This window comes from Ammospiza nelsoni, chromosome Z, assembly GCF_027579445.1.
Source record: "Ammospiza nelsoni isolate bAmmNel1 chromosome Z, bAmmNel1.pri, whole genome shotgun sequence".
Lineage (NCBI taxonomy): Eukaryota > Metazoa > Chordata > Aves > Passeriformes > Passerellidae > Ammospiza > Ammospiza nelsoni.
The window spans coordinates 88,620,779-88,644,243 of NC_080669.1; the positions used below are offsets into that span (position 1 = coordinate 88,620,779).

At 46.1% G+C, this 23,465-nt stretch overlaps 1 protein-coding gene across 3 annotated transcripts in view; it reads left to right on the top strand.

The window, feature by feature from the left end:
* The first annotated feature begins 10,280 nt into the window (after positions 1-10,280).
* ZNF532 (zinc finger protein 532) overlaps positions 10,281-23,465 on the top strand; it is a 31,749-nt gene continuing 18,564 nt past the window's right edge. Inside the window, exons 1-4 of one of the 3 annotated variants that reach the window (XM_059491908.1) lie at positions 10,281-10,447; positions 10,920-11,067; positions 12,677-12,786; positions 18,505-20,864. In XM_059491908.1, the coding sequence (XP_059347891.1) occupies positions 18,525-20,864 (2,340 nt within the window). In that variant the 5' untranslated portion in view covers positions 10,281-10,447; positions 10,920-11,067; positions 12,677-12,786; positions 18,505-18,524. Of the gene's footprint in view, positions 10,448-10,887; positions 11,068-12,676; positions 12,787-13,808; positions 13,879-18,504; positions 20,865-23,465 lie in introns of those variants that run through there. The other 2 variants (XM_059491907.1, XM_059491906.1) reach the window with 2 other exon arrangements.

A 23,465-nucleotide genomic window follows, 5' to 3' on the forward strand; every position in this document is an offset into this window, starting at 1 on the left:
TGTACTATGTGCATATGTAGTTGCTACATTCTTCTACGCCTTCCAGCCTTAACGAGCCCAAAACTTTATTGAAACAAAACATGTGAAGAAATATTTTCCTTAACAGAAAAGGGGAAATCTGAATCATGAGCTTCAGCTGAAGATATACAGATCTGGGCCTGGGCTGATAGCCTTGCTCCTCGAAGCTCAACCCTTGCCTCTTGAGAGGTGCAAAGGTGTTTGATCTTTAATAGGTATCCTTGGACATATTTGTATATGCATGTATGTACTTGTGTGTGTGTGAATTGATTTAAATCCTCTCTGGGCAGTATAGTATGGATATTGCCATCTTAGATCTAGAATTAAATTCCTGCTGCACTTACAGGAATTGAATCATTTCACAAATGTTAAATAGTCAGCAGTTAGGTGGTGCCAAATTCTTCAAGCATAAACCCCTGCCCAGCTCTGAGCCCTGTGACTCAGCAGCAGGGCCTCTGTTAGCCTTTGGCACTCGTGGTGTCTGTGTAAATCATTCTACATTGATTCTAGACAGATTTTCCTCTGTGTGCATCATCCATGTAGCAGTTACCAGAGTGAGCCCTGCCATTCTGCCTCATCACCCTTTTGCACACTTATATTAAACCTGCTTTTGCTAATACCTTTAACAGAGTTCTCTGAGTGACCTAAATCACTCAGACTTGTCCAAATTGTATGACAAAAGTCTGCCTGTGGCAGTAGAGTGTGTAGAGGAAAACTTTATCTTTCTGAACCTTCTTTAAAAAGAGAATGGTGATGGAAAGGCATTTTCTCACTGCAGCACTGTCTTCAGGAAGTGCTCTAACTGTTTTAATTATTAGTGTTTAGAATGAAATACTCTGGTTCTTCAGTGCAAGCAGCACTCATGTCCTTTGGCCTAGGTCCAGGAAAGCACTTTAAAAGTTCAACGGGTATAAATTAACATTCCAATCGAAGTGAAATTGGTGGGATTAAAAGACATGCCTAAACCTAGGTAGTTGTTACCTCTCTCTTTGACTTGTGGTACGCTTTCTAAATCAAAGCCTCAGGTGTTTGTTTTTTTTTCCCTACAGTGTAGTTATTTGCAGATAATTGTTTTTTGCTGAAGTATCTGGTAGGCTAAATTACTTTGCCCTCTACTGTAGCATTGCTGTATGGTTTTGTGTAACTGAAGTGTTTGTTACCTGGGTTTGGATGTTGAATACGTTAAGAAGGAAGGTTTAAGGTAACCTATGTAAACTCAGGCTTCTCTGGCAAAAGAAGGGTTCATGTGCTTCAGAAAGGCCTCTGACTCACAAGACCATCTGCACCATGGAACTCTTCAGCAGATCTCAGGGCTGGCGTTGCTGTCTCTGTAGTTACTGCCTTGGTTCATGCATCAACTACTTTTCCTCATTCTGTCAGCTAATTAGTAACTTTGGCAGCTTTCACATGCTGTAAGCTCCTGGGCTATGTTCACCTTGACATAGATTCCTCAGTGCTGTAATGTGGATATGTTTCAGTATTTCTTCTTTGCACAGAATTTTAGTTCAGGTACAGTAAGATGTGCTCACATTTTAGAGTGCAGCATTCTGAGCTCCAAGGTTTTTGCTGGGAATTGGAGATAGGTTTAAAGCATCAGGTGGAGGAGAGCAGATTGGGAATTCGGTTTGTTGGGGTTTTTTAAAAGATTGATCATCTAGTAATTGCAGTAGTCAAGGAATGGAGTGGGGACACTTCCGTGTTGTAGCATTTAGGCAGTTAGTAATTTCTAAGGTATGGCTGCAGCAATTTAGTCAAAGCAGGCTTATTTTAAGAGCTAACGAGAAGTGCTGTGTCCCATGCCTGTTGCTGCAGGCGGTGAGCAGGATCCCTGTGGGGGTGTGTTACCACAGCGACAGCCTCCACATCTGCAGCGCGCGTGGGAGGGAGCCACCAGCTCCCCCTCTGCCCTGCAGACAGAATCTGCTGGCACCCTGCTCCCAGCCTTCAAAGCCACTTGCAGGCAGGATGAAAAGTCTTCAACCTGTTGTGCAAATTACTTCACTACACATAAGATAAAGCAGCTCTCAGATGCTTCCTGGGCTCTCTGATGACTTAACGTGGTGGTTATGATTTATTTCATCTCTCTAAACATGCGCCAGCTCTGCTTCCCGCCATCCTGTACAAAGAGGGATGGACTGTGCGTGGCAGGACAGGCTCCCCGAATACTCTGAGTTGGAGGGACCTACAAGGATCACGGATCCAGCTCCTTGCTGTGCACAAGGCCAGTCCCAAGAGTCACACCCTGTGCCTGAGAGCATTGTCCAAACGCTCCTGGGGCTCTGGCAGCGTTGGGGCTGTGATCATTCCCTGGGGAGCCTGGTCAGTGTCCTACCACCCTCTGGGAGAAGAACCTTTTCCTAATATCTAACCTAAACCTCCCCTGCCGTTCCCTTGGGTCCTGTCAACAGTCACCACAAAGAAGATATCAATGCCTACAGAGGTAAGCACCTTTTCTGTGGGTTACCATCAGGCAGCCTGTCAGCAATTGCTCAGATTATTCCCCTCTGAAAGCTGTTTTTCAGAGCTGTAGGTGTTTAAAGCAGTCCCGGGAGTCTTCTCTGTTCACATCCTGTCTTCTTTGTGCCTGCCTGCTCTTTTCCTCTCTTTCCTCTTCTGCTGAATGCCAGCAGTATGCATGAGACTTGCCTTGCAGGACCGGGATTGGTCCAGAAATTTTTCAGGACTGCTTTAAGATATTCATAACATACCAAATCTGGTATTTTTTTGGTCTGTAAGAAGCATAACAGTCTTTTAGGAAGCTACAGAGTCACTATAAAACACTAGTTTGCTGATTCTCAAAGCTTTATAGGCTTTGTTTCATGCCTCCCTCAGGGATATGCAGAAAATTGCTGCAGATTCTGGTTCAGTGTTGCAGCTGCAAGAAAACACAATTTTGTAACACCCATTGGATTACTAACCCTTATTTTAGTGGAAATAGTGGGTTTATTTGAATCAGAAAATAGCTGTGCTTCATGACAAGCTGTTTACCCATGCTGGCAGGTGGAGAACTGCAGCTGTTTGCACCTCACTGCATCCCAGCACATGAATCAGAGGTGGAACTCATTACCACTGCAGAGCCTCCCTGCTGGTTCCTCTCTTGCTGTCTGCACTGGGATAATCCAGGTTTTGACAAGAGTACAACATGCTTTCCTGTGGTGGGATACACAGGAGCAAGCCACTTGCCAGCTGGAGTGAGTTTTACTTGGAATGAGGTGTTCTACCTTCCACTCTAGTGTGGCCTTGCCATGAGCATCTTTTTTCCTTTAATGATCTGATGAGAGGAGCCACATGCCCAGCAGGCCCTTAGTACCCTGCATGTGCTGGGACACCTCTACACCTCCCATCATCCTGTTCTATAAAACAATCCATGGGAACTCCTCATCTCTGCTGCTGGCAATCCAATAGTCCCTTTTTTTCTTTATAAGCTCTGATAAACAAAAACCTTTTTTTCTTGTTGTTTTGTGGAAACTGTAAGTTTCCACAACTGGAAAAGCTCTGTCTGATATCATGCAACAATTCTTAACAGAATATGATAGTAAAGAAGGATTAAACCCAGGTTTGTTACTTAAAGGTTCCCAAGATAAATAACTGCCCTTTCTCAAGTAGTTTTGTTTACAGTTATTTTCCTTTTAGACTAATTAGTTAAGTATTTTCTTATTGCTATAGTCTTGATGCTAGACAATAGTTACAATACAGTCAACGTGTAGTTAATAACAGGGCTGTCTTGAGAGTGGTATTAATAATGTTTTTCCTTATGTGAGTTATCCTGAGTCACTGGTGACAGCAGCTTCTCAAGCTGGCAGATGGTGTCTCTGTAAGAAAACATGTTTTCTTGCCTTGCCCATCACTTCATTCCCAGACTGAGCAAAGAGAACTCGGTGGTAATAGCATCTGTTGATGGAGTAGTTCGTGTTAAACTCCATCTGCCTGCCAGCTCTAGGATGTTCAAACTGTGGTGTATATATAAGGTACAAAAGGTATTATTAGAATTCCGATGTATCACAACTAGAGTGGGTTTAGTTATGTAGGATGGACATTTTTGGACAGTTCTAAGAAGTAATAAAAAATAAATCTCATGAGTAGAGAGATGTTGCTCAGCAGTTGCTTTTTCAGCCTGCATTATTATTTGCAGCCATGCAGTGCAAGATGGAGATGTTTGACTGATCTGAAGCCAAGCCAGTTCTCGCATGGCGGCTGTATGGAAGCCTAATTTCTGAAGCAGAGGTTTCAGAGGTGAAAGGACAAAGAGAAGAGATTCTTGGGGCTGGAAGGGAGGATGGCCCCTCCCAGACAAGGTGAGCCTGTAATTTGGCCAGGCAGGTGCAGGCAGCCCCAGCAGTGTCACTAGTGACAGCAGCAGGTACCTGGCTGTTGGCTGCTGGTGGCCCCTGCACTGTGTGGGAAGCCCACGCTCGAGCACAGCAGCTGGGGGAACCCCTGTGTGCCCCCACAGCTCGTGTCCCACAGGGAGCCGTGCTCGGTCACTGGGGCACACCAGGCTGCAGCTGCTGCAGTTGTTTGTTCACATGAAACACGTCAAGAGCCTGCCCACCTGTACTGCAGAGGGGAAAGCCATCTGGGACTGCTAATCCAGCTGATGGAACTAAGCATGGGCTGCTGCTGAGCAGTGAAACCCTTGGGGCTGGATGCTGCTCTGGTGGCTCTCCCCTCCTCTGTACCCAAGACTTTTTTGGCAGCAGACAGGAAAGCTTGCAACATGGGAAGTAGTGTTGTTACACAAACAAAATGGAATTTGTATAATCCTGACTCATCTTCAGTAGGTGGGGATGAATCAGATGTCCTTTTTCCAGCAGGAGATGCCAAGGACCAGCATGGAAAGTGTGAGTGCTGGAAAGACTCCCTGGCCATGCCGGCCACAAACCAGCAAGGCGCCTTGATTTTAACTTTGCTTTCATTGTAGGAAGATCATCACGGGCAGCTTGGAATCAGGAACCACAGCCAGGCTGAGCTGCTGCTGCCACCCTCACCTGTGAGGGCAGCATTTCCTGAAGTAAACAGAGGAAAAGTGGCAGAAAAATCACTCTTGGGTTCGTCCTTCTTTTATTATGTGCTTCCAGAGAAGGCTTTGGAAAGGCAGAAGTGCAAGCACAGCTGCTGCTGGTCCCAAGTGCCTGTGTGCCCGTCCCTGCAGAGGAGCAGCACCTCTTGTGTCACAGCACCATCCCCAGTGCCTCTCCCCAGCTGTGCAGGTGGCAGCCCCGAGGGAGCAGCAAGCTGTGTGATTGGGGATGGATTTCTCAAGCGGCTATGCACTGTCTCCCACTTCCTAAGGCCCTCCCAAAGCAAGGGTGCAGCTGTGCCTGTTGTGTCTGTTCTCCCAGACACAGAACCCACTTGGGTTCTGGAATACAGTGTCTTCTCTCACTTCTCGGTCTCCTCTTCCAAGAAAGAAGTGCGTGGAGCACACAGATGATGTCTGGCCCTGCTCATGCCATAAGTCATGGCAGCAGTTGTCACACCTTGCAGGACAACATAGGTAAACTGCTGGCAGTTTCTGTCCTCTGCTTTCCTGCTTGAAGTGATGTATTGGGTAGTTTGGTGGGATTTATACTCAGCTATACTAAGATTTTCTGAGAAAATTGTATTAGATAACAGCTAGGACCAAATGTAAGTTTTACAGCAACACTTGCTCTCTTGTTATGGTTTGTGGGATCACTGCGTGGGCATTACTCGTCTCCCACACCGGGTTCAGGTTCAGTGCTCTCCGTTTGCTGGGTAAGTGCATGGAACACACAGCACAGGAGCTGTTGATGGCACCATCTGCAAAAGCCTAATGGCTCATTCATTAAGCAGTGGGAACCGGCACCGCCACAGTTTAATCAGATATTGTATGATGAATAATTCAGAAATAATCCCCGATACTTGAATAAATATAAGGAGGAGGAAGGAAAAAGCCCCGTACATATGGCACGTATGGGAACAAAACAGGCATTCTTCAATGTGCCAGGCTGCTGAGCTCTGTGGTACTGATGTTAATCACGCAGGTGGCTAATTCCAGATGAGGAGCTGACTGAGGGGTTCTGGCCCAGCACTCGGAACATGTTCGTAAGCAGAAAAGAGAACGGTGTCACGGAAAATCCAAAAAGCCATCAGCCTTGCATTCTGCACTGTGCCTGTGGTTGTGTTGTGTAAGCAGGTTGGGGACTGAGTTTGGGAGGTCTGGCCTGAGGCTGTGCTCTTTGTGCTGCTGGAAAGATGGCTGTGATCAGGTGTGCGCTGTCCCTCAGCAGCTCTCCCTGCACACCCTGAGTGCTGCTCTGGCCAAAGTGCTGGTGTGATGCACTGAGTGCTCAGGGAGCCTCATGGTGCTAGATGCTGTATAAATGGAGTATACAGACATAAAGTATTAGGGTACATAGTTTTTCACCGGATTTAAATTTTTTAAGTTTTAAATTGACAGAGGGCAGGATTAGATTGGAAATAAGGAAGAAATTCTTCCCTGTCAGGGGAGTGAGACACTGGCAGATTGCTCAGAGGAGCTGTGGCTGCCCTGCCTCTGGGGAGCAGTCAATTTTCTGCTGCTGCTCCTCTGGGAGTAGTCAATTTCTCCAAAAACGGTAGTCCTGTGCAGAAGAAATGCCTTCCCAGCTTTTGACAATCATCAGTCATCATACAGGCTTTTCTATTTCATCTTTCCTATTTCATATCTAGAAATGCTTGGGCTGAAGGCACGCTTTTGCCAACAGATGTAACCCTGTGACAGTGCCTTCAGCTGTGTGCCTTGAACACCAGTGTCACTGCTTGGCAGCTTGGGGATGAGGCAGCAAGTGCTGTGGGCATATGGCCTGTGTACCAGGCCCGTTCATGTGCAACACCGAGGCTCCTCTATGTGCAGATTTGGAGCAAAGCCCTTTATTTCCCACTGGAATACACTTCATTCTAAAGTTCATGGGTAGGTGAGTGTCTGAGGGGTGTTGTTCTGCTCTTGCCTGTTCAGAGGAGCTGGGAGCTCTCAGCACGGCGTTGAAACAGAACTGTTTCAATGATCCATGATCCTCACTAACCAACTCTGATTTCTTTGGATAACACTTAGTTTGCTCTGGTTAACAGCCAGAAAAAAAGGTATAATTAAGCCCTGACGAATCCTCTTGGCTTTGTATTATATCTAAATCAGCATCTCTTTTGCAGATGATTAAAAATGGGAGTCTCTTGTTGTTCAAGACATGGCAGTATTTGGGCCTTTACAGTATTTAAAACCTTGAGAGTCATTAGGGTTTCTCACTCTTTGTGCTCCTTGGGCATTGCAAATGTTCACGCTGTGGTTAAAGATTCTCTCCTTACAGGTGGATAGCATGAGCTGCCATCTTCCATGGACACATTCTTTAGATCTGGGGGAAACTGCCTGTTGCAGAGATGTTCCTCAGCTCTGGGCAGTGTTTGTACATTTCTCCTGACCAAAGTCCTTATCTCCTATGAGATCGCCTTCTTTTAATAACACTCATAATTTTAAAAAGCAATCCTGGGTGTTTCAGTCCAAAATGTAATAGAAGATATATTTTAATAACCAGGAAAGGAAAATTATTTTTCCCCCAAGAAAATACCTAGAGATTAGTGATAGGAACATCTGAAAAGGGGATATTTAATTGTAAGCTAGTCTTTAAATATTGAATGTTTAAATATATGTGGTTGCATTCCAAACAATGACAAAAAGAAAAATATAAGTTATTCTAAAACAAGAAATATAAACTTCTGCTCTGCTCTTGTTGATCACATGTTACAAGAAATTTTATGGTGAAAAAAGCAATAGAATTTACAAACACTATTAAGCATTTGCCAGAAGCTGTGAAGCTATTACTCTGAAAACAAATTCAGAATTGGAAATATGGAATCTGCATTTTACCCTTCTTGCTTTAAGTTAAGCATGTTTTGCTAGCTAGAAAGAAAATGTTCTCTTATTTTTCCCCAAAAGTAGGAAGGACAAAACAGGCAGTATTTATTCTGACATTAAAAAATCAAATGTAAATTGACTTCAGTTTTTATTGTGTCAATCCACCTGCAAAATCCTCTCTGGTCCCAGCACATGTTTAAAGTACAGAAGCTCTGTTTGATGCAGTTAAAATTGATCCCTGTGCAGAAGGCATGAAATGAATACACCACTGTTCAGAGTTCTGAATTTCAAGAGCCTTAAAATCCTTAGAAGTTAAATAATTGAGAAGTTATTGTTGCACTCAAGTTCAGCATTCACCATAGCAGCAGTGTTCTGGGTTGGCAGCACTCCTTGCTGACTGCTCACAAGGAGCAGCAGGCTGCACTGGAGGCGTTTCTCCAGGAAAAGAAAAGGAGGGGCTCAAGGTGCCCAGAGAAAGAAGGAGTGATGGGACTCTGGGAGCTCCCACCCCAGAGCTGGAGTGCAGCTGCAGGGATCCACTGGTGATGGTTTCACTGGCTGGGATGGACATTGTCAGCACAGCAGGGCTGGGCACTGGGAACCTGGCTGCTGCAAAGCCAAGGGACAACACAGCATGACTTAAACAAGGACAATTTCTTCCACCACGGCTTCTAAGGATCATGTAGCTGAGTGTCTGGGAGAGTGAACAGGACTTCTGGTCTAAGACTTCAGAGCCAAGACATAAGGTCAACATGCCAAAACCTCCCAATGCAGAAGTGACTGCAGGGACACTCATGCTGCTGAACCTCTTTTTTTTGTGTGCTTGAATTAAAAACACACTGGACAAGTGCTATCAGCCTGGCATGACTTGTAAGATATACTTTAAATTCTCTTCATTTTATGTGTTTTAAGTCAAATACTTAGGGTGACAGACTTTTTCTCCTATAGAGATGTCAAGGACACCTGGCTGGAAGGAAAGCAAGTAGATTTCCTTCCTGGCTGGAAGGAAAGCAAGTAGATTTGCTTCCTGGCTGGAAGGAGAACAAGTGTGAAGGGCAGCACACACAAGGACCTTTGTCCCATGTATGAACTGTGAAATTGATTAACATTTCAGATATTAATACCAGAGTAGTAGTAGCAGCTGCCATCTTCTTTTATGCTATTATGCAAGCCAACCACAGAAATTCAATGGAAGTAAAGAGAGTGTAGTTTTCACTTCTTTAAGCAAATCAGTTTACTGATGAATTGGGAAGAAATAGGGTGTTGTAATTATCACGGCCTAATTCTACAAGTAAGTTGGAGGATGAGCCCAAGGCTTGTGCAAGCTGAACTGCATGACCCTTCTTGAACATTAAAACTAGTGCACAAATCCACTGTCATATAATCCTAAAATAAATTTATTATATTAGCATTAAAGTCAGTAGAACTTATGTTCTGCTGCTGTTTGGGCTAATTGGAATAAGTTACAATTTTTATGTGGAGGCAGGATTGGACCAGCCAGGGAATGGCGATGGGTAGTTTCTTGCCCTACCGATACCTGCGGGCACAGTTACTGGGGCAGCTTCCCAGAAGGAGCTGTGCTTGTGCAAACCGCCTTTGGGACTCTGCTGCCTTCCTAACAGGCTCGTAAGAGACTCTAAGACACCAGACGCTAATGCACTAATACACGTTATTTTATCTAGAATATTTCGTATACTGTCTGCCCGTAGCGTTAACTTGAGACGGGTGTTATGTATTTAAAGCCATGAGTATGCTTCAATAAAGCGATTCGCGTGCAAAGCATTACATTCTGAAAATGGTGCTGCACGGTGGTACCGGAGAGGGCGGGATCTCGCCCTGCTGTTGCTAGCAATGGCGATGCCGCCGGGATGCTGCGCAGCCAACAAAGGCGGCCGGTCGGAGGCAGCGCACGGGCCGCAGGCGCTGCGCAGGCGGGCCCCAGAGTGCCCGGCTAACAGGGTGTGGAAGGAAAGGCAGCATCGCTCCGGGACACGGTTCCCGGCCGCGCCCCGGGACCTGGGGGGTGACCCCGGCCGGGCCCGGGCACAGCGGCCGCAGCGCCGGCGGAGGGGCTGAGCCGCCAGAGCTGGCAGCGTGTGGCTCCTCCCGTCCTTTGTTGGCCTGCAAGCGGAGAGGCGGCCGCGGGCTCTTCCCCCGGCTGCCCTTCGAGGCCTGAGGCGCTGGGGCACGGGGAGAGCCCGGCGGGCCCCGGGGAGCGTCTCCCACGGCACCCGGGCGGCGCCGGCTGCGGCGCGGAGGAGATCGGCCCCGGCGGCCGGCGCGGCTCTGCCCGCCGGCAGCGCTCGGAAACCCCCCCCGAGCTGTGCGGGCTGCGGGAGGCCGCGACCCGGCCCCGGCCCCGCGGCGCTCGGCGGCCCCGCAGCCTCCCCGCCCCCGGCACTCTCCAGGGAGCCGTTCCACACGGAATCACACGGGAGCGTCTCCCCATCTGTGCCGCCGAGCACCCCCACCCCCACCGCCCAGCCCCGCAGCCTCCTGCCATTATGTTCCTCCGACGCGGGGCCGGGCCGCACCGCGGGCCGTAGCCCTGCCCGAGCCCGCCGGCTCCGGCCGCAGCAGGTGTGTCGCATGGGGACCGGAGGTTGCATGCTATGGGGTCGCTTCCTCCCGGCCCGGCGGCGGCCGGAGGCCCGCGGGCACCCGTGCAGGGACTGCCCGGGCCGGCGGCTCCGGGCCGGCCGGGCGGGGGCGGATCGTTCTCCTCGCTGCCGAAGGGGCTACGGCCTCTCCTCCCCGGCCGTCCCCAGGGTTCGCAAGGCCCGCTCGGACAGGGCCGGTTCGGGCCGGGAGCGCGCAGACCCGCGGGGAGGTGCCCGGGGCCGCGGCAGCCCGGAGGAGGGAGCGGCCCCCCGGACCGAGGGGCCGAGGGAGGGCCGGCCGCGGTTGCGGCCGCAGCAGCCTGTGCAGGGAAGACGGGCCGAGGCAGCGGAAGAACATGGTGGTTCTCCCCAGAACGGGGTGGGGATGAGGGATGCGAAGAAGGTGTCTCCGCAGGGAGGGGTGCAGGGTTGTGCCCGAGACCTCTGTTCAGTTGCAGGTGCAGCCAGGGGCAGAGGGGCTTTGTCGGGGTCGCCCACCCAGCCGGAGGGAGCCCTGCACAGCAGCATCTCCCGCAGCCTCCGAGAGGAGGGGGTTTCAGCGCGTAGGCGGAGGTGGTTACTGGTGTTCCCAGAGCAAGGGTGAGTAGCCAAGAGGAGCGGGGTGGCTGCTGTCTCGGTCTGGGTGCCTGTCAGCCATGCAGGAGGAAGGCCCTTGCGTGGCCGAGGTGAAGGGGAGCGGGCAGGAGCAGAGCGGCCACGGGCACAGGTGGGTGCGGACCCCCGGAGCGGCGTGGGAACCGCAAGGGGCTGAGACCCTGGGCAGGCATCGGCTGCGAGGCGCAGGGCCGGGCAGGCGGCCGGTCCGCACGGTCTCTGCGGGGTGGGAGCTGCGCAGAGCCTGACCGGGCCTCCCCAGCCGGCGGGTGCAAGCCGGGGGGGCTGCCCAGCCGTGGGGCTGCAGCTCGCTGCTTCTCAAGGCCTCCAGCATAGTCGAATAGCAAAAGAAAAAAAAAATCAGTGTAGCAGCCAAGTCGGTGCTGCGAGGAGGGGGCAAAGGAACTATTTTGTAGGCATCTTGCTACTGCGGAAATGGCTTTCTTGAGGGGAGGGAGGCGCATTTGTGGGTACTCTATAGTAATGCTGCTCAGAGCACAGAAGATGCCACTCGGGCGGCCCCAGATGGAGCGAGGAGTGGGGAGGGCAGATGGGAGAAGCCCTTGATGGGGCACCCCATGGCCGTGGGCATGAGGGGGCATATGTGACGCGTGCGAGCAGCCACCCTTCATCTGGGGGAGCAGAGGGGCAGCAGCCCGGGTTAGCAGCCTGTCTCCCAGGGCTGTGGCCGAGCCTGCCTGGTGCTGCAAGAGAGATCCTGTGAGGATTTTTATTGCGGTCTCTTTGTTAGCTACAGCCAGGCACGCACACACAGCTCTCAGCCAGGTTGTGGGAGGTAAGTGGGGGAGGCGAGCAAGGGAGCGTGTGGGGGGCTCTGGGGAGCAGGGGCCGCGTGGGCCGGGCAGGAGGGGAGCCGGGGCACAGGGCTGTGCCGGCCCCACACCACACAAAAACCAGCCCCTGCGATTTTCAGGGTCTTGTTGGCAACTCAGCGAGGGTTGCCATAGCTTTTTATGTAGGGTGACCAGAACCGGCTGGAACTGGTTTGAGGCAGATCAGCTCCTGAACACAATGCAGTCACTGAGCTACTACACTGGGATAGCTTCCTCCCTTCATGGCAGCCAAAAGCAGAGGAGCTTGCAGAAAGATACCATCCCAAAACAGTATGTGAATGCACACTTTAGACACACAGCACTGGTATGTGGCTAATGTAGTCATAAAGGGTTCTGTATGTAAATGTACATATTTGCAGTAACTGAGATTACTTTGGCTTTTCGTGCCTTTTTATGCTTAAGGAATGGGCAAGAGCTGAGATTTATGACCCTTACTAAAATATTTTTGCTTTGCAAGGGTGGGACACTGGCAATACAGTCTATTTTAAAACTAAACTAAATAAAATGGATTGAATTATTTGTAATTGTAGATATGCTTGTGACTGAGGATGCTTTGCATGCTGTTTTATTTACAGGGTGCTGTCTTGTGGTTTGCTTCCTTAGGAAACATTAATGGGGGGGGGGGTGGGTTCTGTGCCTTTCTCTAAGACCAGAAGGAAACAATATTGTTGTAGAATTGTGCATAAAAGCATTGAAAAGATGCTGTAAGGCATACTCATTTTCCTTTTTTTTTCTTGTAGGCCTATTGATTGGGGCTGCCTTTAACCCTTTGGTGTTTGCAGAGGTAATGTGGCTGTGGCAGTAACTGAGCACTGGCTAAAAAAGTCCCTCAAAGGTCAAGGTTCACAAGGTGAGACGTGGTGTTTTGGGCTGAATAGAACAATAGATTGGAGTTACATCCTGATTGCACACTTGGCACATTAGGAAGGAAACAACTGTTTAAGTGTTAATGAAGAAATGCTATTAAGATCCTCCAGTTTTAAAAGGATTAAAGCTATTATTTGTAAAGAGTTACTGATATCTTGGTTAAATACAGTATTTTCATTGAAGATAAACTTTTTTTTCCTAGTGTAGTGATACGAATAGGCCTCTGAATGACAATCATGAATTGCCGAGCAGTTGTGGCAGGGAGCTGTTCTGTGCTGTATTAAGAGAGTCACACATGCAGGATTTGCTGTCTGATTATTTACATGTTGTTGTTTGACCACATCTCAGTGACCCAATACTTGATTTTTAATTAAGGTCTTCAGTGTTAAACACATACTTAATATTGCCTACAGAGAAAAAACCTGTGCAAAAGAAATTGTATGGATGGCTTTTCTTAAACTGTTGTAAGCTGGGGAGGATTTTGCAGCAGCCAAGTGGAAAGATGTATTTTGGGGGCTGGATGGAGCTCCAGTGGTGTGAATTATAATATTGTGCATAGGAAACTGGATGGGCAGTGCAGCAACTGCAGAGGGGTGACTGCATTCAACTTAAAGCAGTGGATAATGGACAGAATTTTTAGGTTTTCTTTCTCAACTAGAAAATACAAAATGTGTGCTTAGATTTGAACTGACGTTTTTATCTTCTAGTGAAATCTGAAGGAGTCAGAGAGAGGGAGAGGGGCAGAGAGAAGGAAGCAGTAATGAATCCAGCAAAGGGAAGAACAAAGGCTGTTAGAGCTTGCACAGTGGATCACTAAACATTTTGCCTGGGGGATTCTTTTGCTGGAACTGTTATTTCCTATAACAGGAAATCAGCAACTCTAGAATCCTAACCAGTGTGATTTTTTAAAAATCTTCCCAGTCCTGGCTGTGTTAGCTGGTTTGGTAACCTACAATCAAGATAATATGGAGGCAGAACATTGGAAATACTCTGTTGTGGTGTGAAATGAGGGTCCTTTCCTCCGTGCTCAGCAGAATAGACAGCCCTAAAAGCCTTGAGAGGTTGTGGATACTGGGTAAGTTGTGTGCTGGCTGCTGAGGCAGGGTGACAATACAAGGGAACCTTTTTGTTTCTGACTGCAGTAGATTACGTAAGGCACTGAGCTATTAATCGTAGAAAAGTGAAAATAGCATACTACCATTTGGCCTGAAATTCTGTGCTTGTAAGCTTTACTGCAGCTGTGATAAGCTGTTTTTCAGGTTTGATAGAGCAGTGAATAGCTTGTGGCAGAGCAAAGTGCCTGACAGATCACTGTGCTGATTTCTGCTCCTGTTCTTCAGCATCAGGATGCAGAGGGTCTATATTTGACTAGAGATGTCTGTGGCAGAATGATGCTGCTAACAGGAGTTCTTGTTGTATGCTAGGAATAGGATCTCTTCCTGATGAGGATGCATGTTCTTTTCCAAGTGTCAGCTAAAATTCATATATTACACAAGAGCATTTTTTGGGATTTTTTTTCCTTCTGCCAGAATAGTAGGCAGCTTTAAAATTTTAAGTTCTCGGATTGCGATAGAATTCCTTCAATCCGTTTTGTTTGGGTTTTTGAATGCTATCTGTATTACGAAATTTTGTTTTTAGCAAAGGAGATTTTGAATTTGCAGGGATTTCTGATGGCTGTAAGATGAGAAAACTGAATAGATGGAGTCTGCAGTGTTCTTGGTGAGTTATCTTTTTTCAGTCTAGTAATATCTGTAAAGGCTCTTCCTTAGGAGATTTGGATTGTGCACGCAGGCCAGCTTTCCAGCAGCAAATGCTAATGCTGGAGGGCTGCTCTTCTGTATCAGCACCCAGGATCTCGTTTTGCATTGGTCTCAGTTATTTGATCTTCAGAATGAGGGTAAGGATTTATCACATTCCAAGTCCCTTTGGAATGAATTGACTAACTGTTGTTTCCCTAGCCATATGCCTGTGTGTTAAAATACAAATATGCAGCAGAGTACCAGGAATATATGTTCAGGAAAACCCAAAGTTGACCCTCATGTTCTTGGGCCTGCTTGTTGCCCTGCTGGGCCCTGCCTGGCTGGGAGAGCTCCCTGAGGGGCTGCACTGCTCGTGCTGTGCTTTGGCCACAATTGTTATCTACTGCAGAAAAAGTACCTTACGGGATAGAGGTGGGAAGCTTGTGCCAATTAGAGTGTAATTCCAGTCTGCATTCGTTTGGGAATCTCAACATTCTCTTCATTGTTGTTGTGCATCTGAATTATTCACGTGGTACTGCCCCAGCCTATTTTTCATAGAGAAGTACAAAATTAAGCCATTATTTAAATTAATTTCTAGGTAGACTAGGAAAAGAGTGGTATGTGGATTTCCCTGCTTTTCAGGAATTCATCTATGTTTTAGGAGGGATTTGGGAAGTAGGTAGACCCAAACCGTGGCTTGAATCTCTTGATAAATACAGGTGGTTTTCATGTGGCCAGCTGTAGCTGGGGATGGCCTGTTCAGCTCCACGTTGTGCATAAGGAGATTCCTTGCTCACGTGTTGAAACATCCCTGTTCTTTTTGCCAGCCAAAGGCTAATTGTCCTGAGCTTTGAACCAGCTGTGTGTGGTTCTCTTCAAACTGTGCCAGCAGTGGTTCAGACTCCAGAAGATTCCCCTCCTCTTTCCCATCTTGTTTTCCAATACCCAAAGAGAACCTGAAATACCCAGTTCAAAAATTGATGTGTTGGACTACAGGATGAGGAGTCATAAACTACAAGTAACACTATTTTGGCTGTCAGAATGGAGGATTAAATCTTGTACTCATTGAGTCTTGAACATGGAAGCAAATTGGATTTTCCCCTTTTTTGAAGGCAGGTGGATATGGTGTATAATATAGAAAAAGTGGGTTCTTGGGATAAATTTTAACTGTAAAACACCTCATACTTCACAAAGATGTTTACATTAGGGCTGGCACGACCTTACTGATGCTGTGGATGCTAAATAGATGCTAAATAAGACTGTTATCCAAAGAAATCGAAAATTCCTAGGGTAAGAATTACTTTGTATATGACAAAAGGAATTTCTGTGATTTGTGGAACTGGGTGTTTGTCTGGGTTTTGCAACAGTAGCAGGCCATGGGCCCTTTGATAGTGAAAAGGAACCCGTTCATTATGTATGTAAGCATGAGAGCCATTGCTGACTGTGGTTGAAGTGGGCTCTTGCACATCCCACTTGCCTGCTGAGTATGTCAGACCAGGCCAGGCTGTGATTGGAGATGTGGTTCCCATTTCCTGAAGAAGGTTTTGTGGTTAGATTAGCGTATGGCTTTGTCTGTCTGTACAAGGCTTGGCTTTCAGAGCAAATGACTGGAAGTGTAATTCAGTCATAATTACTAATAACCAATGAACTGCTCATCATGTGTGTATTAAGATGAAATTTGTCTAATGTTAGGATACATGTTACTGTAATTCTGATTGAATCCCTTATGCCTTCTCTACCTGATGAAATTTCTTGTCACAACAACACAGAAACCAAAACCCAAAAAAGTATGGTTTTGTGCTGGTTAGGCTGGTATTGCTCCCTGTGCAGGCATTTTCTTCCAGAATGAGCTTGATGTTACTTAGGCATCATTACTCTTGTTTGGAGGTGGTGTAATTATTCCCGGTTACTGGAATTCTGCTCTGGAATAGTGTGTCTGCCTGGGAATCAGTAGAAGTAACTGACTAATTCCTCTATGTGGCTATAACGGACCCAAAACGCTGCCATGTGCCAGACCCTGAAAAGAGGTTTCTCAGTGTTCTCACAGTGTTCTCATTTCACAAAACTGGAAAGAATGCTGGTGTTTTTGGAAGAACATGCAAAAGACAACATCTCCATCCTACAGTGTGCACAGTTCTCAAATGTATGTAGTACAAAGAGCTGTAAAAACAAGAGTTTAGGGCAGGTAAAGGAATGAAGTCACAAGAATGTGAATGCCATAGGTAGAGGAAGATTAAATTTGGTGGTTTTCCTTTTTCCTTTGATAACAAATGGATTTGCTGCTGAGGGAACTGAAGTTGAACATTTGTCTGAACAAAAGCAAGGAATTAGATATTTAGATGGGATTTGAAGGCAAAGGGTAGGAATTCAGTAAGGCAGAAAAGATGGTCTGGTCCAATTAAAGCAATTGTTTAAAGCTGTTAGACTTGTGGTTTAGCTATTTGGAAGGTCTGGGCGAATAGAAAGGTGAGTGTCAAGAAGGGAGAGTTGGTTGGTTCTTCAAAGGTTAAGGATTAAATAAAAGAGTAAAAATTGAGAATGTAAGAAGTATTTACAGGCATCATGTTAGGCCAGAGAAGGAATAGACTCACAGCTGGTCTGGCAGCAAAGGTGTCCCTTAATTATGATTTTGGATAAAAGGCAGAGTTTTATTCTTAAAGGAAAGAGTTACTAAAAGGTTTGTGGAGGGAAAAAAAAAGAGAGGGGAGGAATATGGCTACAGAGTCCTGGCAGTTGTGGTGGAAACATAGTTTATATACTGAATCTTAAGATGGGTGTCCTAGAATAGTGAGGAGGAGATAGTAAAATGGCCTAGTTAGATCTTGTCTTCCTTATGTATCACAACTGACCATGTTTGTCTCCCTTTTTGTTTAACTTTGATTGCTTGAAAAGTTAGAAGAATGAGAGAAGTTCTTGATAAGGGCAGCCATAGTTCTCAGTAAAGGACAGCTCTGTCTCCTCTGCTGGGCAGTTGTGATCTTAAACGTACTTGGAGGAAGAGGAATTAAGTGTGTAAGCAGGTCTTCATTCATTGTTATGGGTAAATGTTAATTAAACTCCAGGATATATAATTGGAAGAAGTTTCAGACTAGGGAGACTATCTGGCTCTTTTTGAGTGGATGCAACAACTGTAAAAAGACACCTATGGACAGATGTACAACGAGAATGCAACTAATTAGTATCCCAGATTACAAGAAACTGTGTCAAAGCTTTCTGTCAGTTTACGTGGATTTTATATGCTTTGGTGTCTGCAGTCTTTTCCATTTAATCCTCAGAGAAACTTGTTTTGTGATTTTGATTCTATGTGTGCATCTGTTTTTTTATTAAGAACTTCATAGGTTAGACAAATGGCCCAAAACCATTAAGTGAACTGTGTAAACAAATTTCCAAACTCTTCTATATTTATTTGAAGCTGTTTCATGAAATGTCTGTGTCTATTCCAGTATCCTTTAAAAATCTTCCTCAGTTGCCTTCTCATAATCCACAAGGACTTCCAGGTAGCCAGTGTTGATGAATACCTAAGTCTTACAGATATTTATTACTTTATACTGCATTATTTTCAGGAAGACTCCTCAGATTAATAGTGCAGCTGTTAAGGAAAGTCAAGACTTCAGAGGAATTACAAATGTCTCATGTTATTTTTATGCATGTCCAGGTATTTTGCAGTCTGGGTGAGTGAGGATAGGAGTGGGTGTAGGAGAGGGAACAGGAAGAAAGTCACTGCAATTTGGGCCCAGAATAAAATTGCCAGGTTACTATCTGTGGAGTTTATAAATTACTATAGTTCTTGGTGTAATAATTCTACTGTATGCTTGGTCACTGTTCTGTAATGTATAATCTCTGAAAACATTACTTCAGAAGTGAAATAGCATTTCTTTGCATGGCAGATGTGAACAAGCACTTGTTTTCTGTAAGACTGGGCTACTAGGGCTTAAAGTGATGACTTTCTGCTTATTTTACAGATTTGCTTACAATCAAATACATGGCCATGGGGGATATGAAGACCCCAGATTTTGATGACCTTCTTGCAGCCTTTGACATACCAGACATGGTAGATCCCAAAGCAGCTATTGAATCTGGACATGATGACCACGAAAGCCACATAAAACAAAATGCTCATGCAGATGAAGACTCCCATGTCCCATCATCATCTGATGTTGGGGTGAGCGTCATTGTGAAAAATGTGCGTACTATTGATTCTTCCGAAGGTCTGGATAAGGATGGCCACCATTCCACAGGCAATAGCTTGCACAATGGCTTTCTGACATCAGCAGCTCTTGAGAGTTACAGTAAAGATGAAGGGAAATCACTTAAAGATGATGGGTCAGCTTCTGAGACTACACTGAAGGATTCAGCTTTCAACCAGTTCAGCCCAATATCAAGTGCGGAAGAATTTGATGATGATGAGAGAATTGAGGTGGATGACCCCCCAGATAAAGAGGAGATACGTGCAAATTTTAGAGCAAATGTCTTGGCAGGATCTCTATCGCAGCAGGAATATGACAAACTAAAGGCACTTGGAGGGGAGAACTTAATTAAATCTGGAATCACAGTTTCAAGTAGTATAGATAAAAATAAAACTGGTAAACGAGAGACAGAGACAAGCTCCATGAATTTAGGTGTCTATGAGCCTTTTAAAACTCGAAAAACAGAGGACAAGTTACTAAAAGACAATTCTGAGAAGCTTCTTGAAAACAGGGTACTTGATGGAAAACTGAGTGCTGAAAAATGTGACACAAATCTTGCCAGCATTTCCCAATCCAAAGCAAAGTCATCAGCAAAGCTTTCGTCCTGCATTGCTGCAATCGCAGCACTGAGTGCTAAAAAGGCAGCTACAGATAGCAGCAAAGATTTACAGTCTAATTCAGGAGAGTCTTCTCCATTACCAAAAGACATGAGTGAAAGTCCCCAGGCTATTGAAAAATCTCCTGAGTCTCAGAGTTTCATTGATGGTGCTAAGAAACCGTCTGTCAAACCGCCCGATAGTCCCAGAAGTGTCTCCAGTGAGAACAGCAGCAAAGGGTCTCCGTCTTCTCCCGCAGGGTCAACACCAGCAATTCCTAAGGTTCGCATAAAAACCATCAAGACTTCTTCTGGGGAGATCAAGAGAACTGTTACTAGAGTGTTACCAGAAGTTGATTTGGACTCTGGTAAAAAGCCAGAGCAGAGTGCTTCCATGGTAACCTCCATGACATCTCTCCTGTCCTCACCAACTTCCGCTGCTGTTCTCTCCTCTCCTCCCAGAGCTCCTCTGCAGTCCTCAGTTGTCACCAATGCAGTTGGATCTGCAGAACTTGCCCCCAAGCAGGTCACTATCAAACCCGTGGCTACTGCCTTCCTGCCTGTTTCAGCAGTGAAAACTGCAGGTTCCCAAGTGATCAATCTGAAGCTGGCTAACAACACCACAGTGAAAGCCACTGTCATCTCTGCTGCGTCCGTGCAGAGCGCCAGCAGCGCCATTATCAAAGCTGCCAACGCCATCCAGCAGCAGACGGTCATGGTGCCAGCATCGAGCCTCGCCAGTGCCAAACTCGTGCCAAAGACAGTCCATCTTGCCAACCTTAACCTTTTGCCTCAGGGTGCTCAAACCACCTCTGAACTGCGCCAAGTGCTAACAAAACCCCAGCAGCAAATCAAGCAGGCAATAATTTCTGCAGCCGCCTCCCAGCCTTCGAAAAAAGTGTCTCGAGTGCAGGTGGTGTCATCTCTGCAGAGCTCTGTAGTGGAAGCATTCAATAAGGTGCTGAGCAGCGTCAATCCCGTACCCGTTTACGTCCCAAACCTCAGCCCCCCTGCCAATGCCGGAATCACGCTACCGACACGAGGGTACAAGTGCTTGGAGTGCGGCGACTCGTTCGCTCTCGAGAAGAGCCTGACCCAGCATTACGACAGGAGGAGCGTGCGAATTGAAGTGACTTGTAATCATTGTACAAAGAATTTAGTTTTCTACAATAAATGTAGTCTCCTGTCCCATGCTCGTGGGCACAAGGAGAAAGGCGTCGTGATGCAGTGTTCCCACCTGATCCTAAAACCAGTCCCAGCAGATCAAATGATAGCATCTCCTTCCAGCAATACTGCTGCTGCCGTGCTCCAGAGCGCAGGGGGAGCTGGCACGCACTCCCTAACAAAGATCCAGACTGGCTTAACTGGGACAGTGATCTCGGCCCCTGCGAGCTCTCCTGTCATTCCAGCTATGCCCCTAGACGAAGATCCATCAAAACTCTGTAGACATAGTCTAAAGTGTTTGGAGTGCAATGAAGTTTTCCAAGATGAGACATCTCTTGCAACTCATTTCCAGCAGGCCGCAGACACAAGTGGACAAGTAGAGTATCCTATGTTTACATTCCAATGTTTCATCTATAAGCCTAGGAGACTTTGGATATGTTTTTACTTTCATTTAGCTGTTATTATCTGAACCTCTGTGATTAAAATGATAAATGAAAACCATAGAAAGTCTTGCAAGCACTTACATAGTGAATGTCAACACTTTTTAAATAAGACTTAGAATCTTTATAGGCCCTGAAGTCTGGAATTGACACTTATATTTTTGCTAAAATTTAGCATTAGCTTTCTTACAGCTGAACATGATAATGCAGAAAATAATCGTGGGTATTACTAATCATATGTTAATGCTTCTTTCTGTGCTTTGGAATTTGACTAGCCAGTGGAATCCACTTAATTGGCACCCTCATTAACAGCCCATCTATTCAACCGGAATGATAGCTTTAAGTGATTCATTCTAGATTGGTCTTCAGGTTTTAGAGTTTTCACCAAGTGCCCTAAGTGAGAGAGGCATTCCCCTCACGTGCAGGGAGGGACTCAGGCAGTGACAAATGGCACACTGACTACTGACAGGAATGCTGCTGTTTGCCTCAGCTCTTCCTCACAAAGTGCAAAGTGCTGTTCTCACTTGCACGTCTTCCTTTCTGTGTGACCATTGGTTTAGTTGGTTCCATTTCTTTTCCTCTTACAATTGCTAATGAGTTCAACATAAAAACCATTTGAAAATTATTTACTAATGTATGTGGCCTGACCTGAAAGAAATACGTCATTCAATAAAACGTAATATTAATCAGTGTGCGATGTATTTTATAATCCTGGCAGAGTGAAGGTGGTCAATTAAATGATATGGTTGGATCTCTGTTGGGGTGTGCCAATTAAAAGGGATTCTGGTGTGGTTCAAAGCATCCAGGTGAGCTTGGTGCTCCAGCTTCTTGCTGCGGGGGAAGCTGAAAACCTGCAAGCATGCTCAAGACAGGAATGCCCCAGGAGTCTTTCTGGGAATCACACAAAGTGGGCAGGCTAAAGACTTTTAGGTCCTGCAGTTAGGAAAAAAATGCACTAGTCCTAGGAGCACAGGCAGGTTCCTGTCAGGATCTATTCACTGCATGTAGGACCTATTCTGTACCATGAAGCAGCTCCACTGCACCTACCACTACATGTAGTAATGTAAAAAGATATGCACGGGGAAATAGCCTCGATTACGTTGCTCTGCCTTAGCTCCTCCCTTTGATTGGCTGGCAGAGTTAGACTGAAGTTACCTGGATTCCAGGTGGAATGCCATGCAAGTGAATTTCTGTTTGTAAGATACTACAAGTGTGCATAGCTCAGGGAGTTTCCTTCAGCAGAACATGTCCATGCACAGATGTTGCTGCAGTTCTGAACAGGATCTAATGGCTGACCATTAGAGTACATTCTGCACCAGCTCGGGCTGCTTAATACTTAGGCTGTTTGGCTAACTGATTTGCTGATGCTTATTGGTTGTAGATAGATTCTTTTTTTCCCCATAATAGGCCCATTAGGTAACATGCCATCTAAGGTCCAGTAGACCTTGCAAAAACCTGGTGGTTTTGGTACTGGAAAAGGAAGCAGGAAAGAAGGTGACAAGACAAAGCAGTTGAATGAGAGACAGAGAATTCGTTTGGAGGATGAGGCTAAAATAGAAATTGAAAGAGAACAAAGATAAAGTGATGTTCTCACTTTCAGGGTGTGAGGATTTTTGTCTTTATGGCCAAGTAAACAAAACCTTTTGCCCTTCCCTTTCTCCCTCTGTCTGGTGCTTTTGCCCTGTTGCCGCTGAGTTGCTCTCCCTACATGTCCTTTAGATACTGTTTATCCTGGCAATTTACTAAAGGAAAGCCATTGTGATGTTGACAGAATGTGAAAATGCAGCTGCAGGGAGGTGGAGAGAGAAGTACGGGTTCCCAGGTACTGCTGTCGAAGAAGGGAAGGCCCTGGAGCTGCAGGGGCAGCTGGCATTGCCTGCTGCCTGTCTGCGTGTTTGTGTCTCCTCATGGAAACCTGCTCTGCTGAGCTGCAGGTTTAAACAAAACAGTGCAAAGCGCTGGAGGAAAATAAGCTATTTTCACGTTCTTCCCTTTGAAAAGAACGCTTAATAAATGTAGTTTTAAATGTTCTTTGTTGAAGCATCCTTTTACATCTTAATTACACATTTTTGTAGTCCTTTTCATATGTCAAGCAGCCTCTGTTTTTTATGTTGAGTTTGATTGCATCCTGTAGGGGTAGTGTTTCCTGGAGAAAGGCTCTGTACAGGCATTTATTACTACGTATGTTGCTACTTTTTCATCAGATGTTACCTCTTGAGAAGCTTGGATGAGAAATACCCTGACTTGTTTTCCTTCTTAGTGCTTGGCACTGTCTTTTTGCTGTAAAACTGCCATTATTGTGGGGGGAAGAAGACAGGGAAGTTAGATGAGATTGGTATTTTTTCTTTGGAAGGAAGAAAGAATAAAAATGAACACTTAGATTTTGCAAACAGGTAATAGGAAAAAAGGTTATTTGCAGCTTACTGTTCTTTCTAGTGTCCCATCTAATTGCTCCTGAAATGGAAAATGTATAGTTTTGTGTTTCCAATGAGTAAGTAGCTGCTCTTATACTCCTGTTACGAAGGTAGAATGTTTTG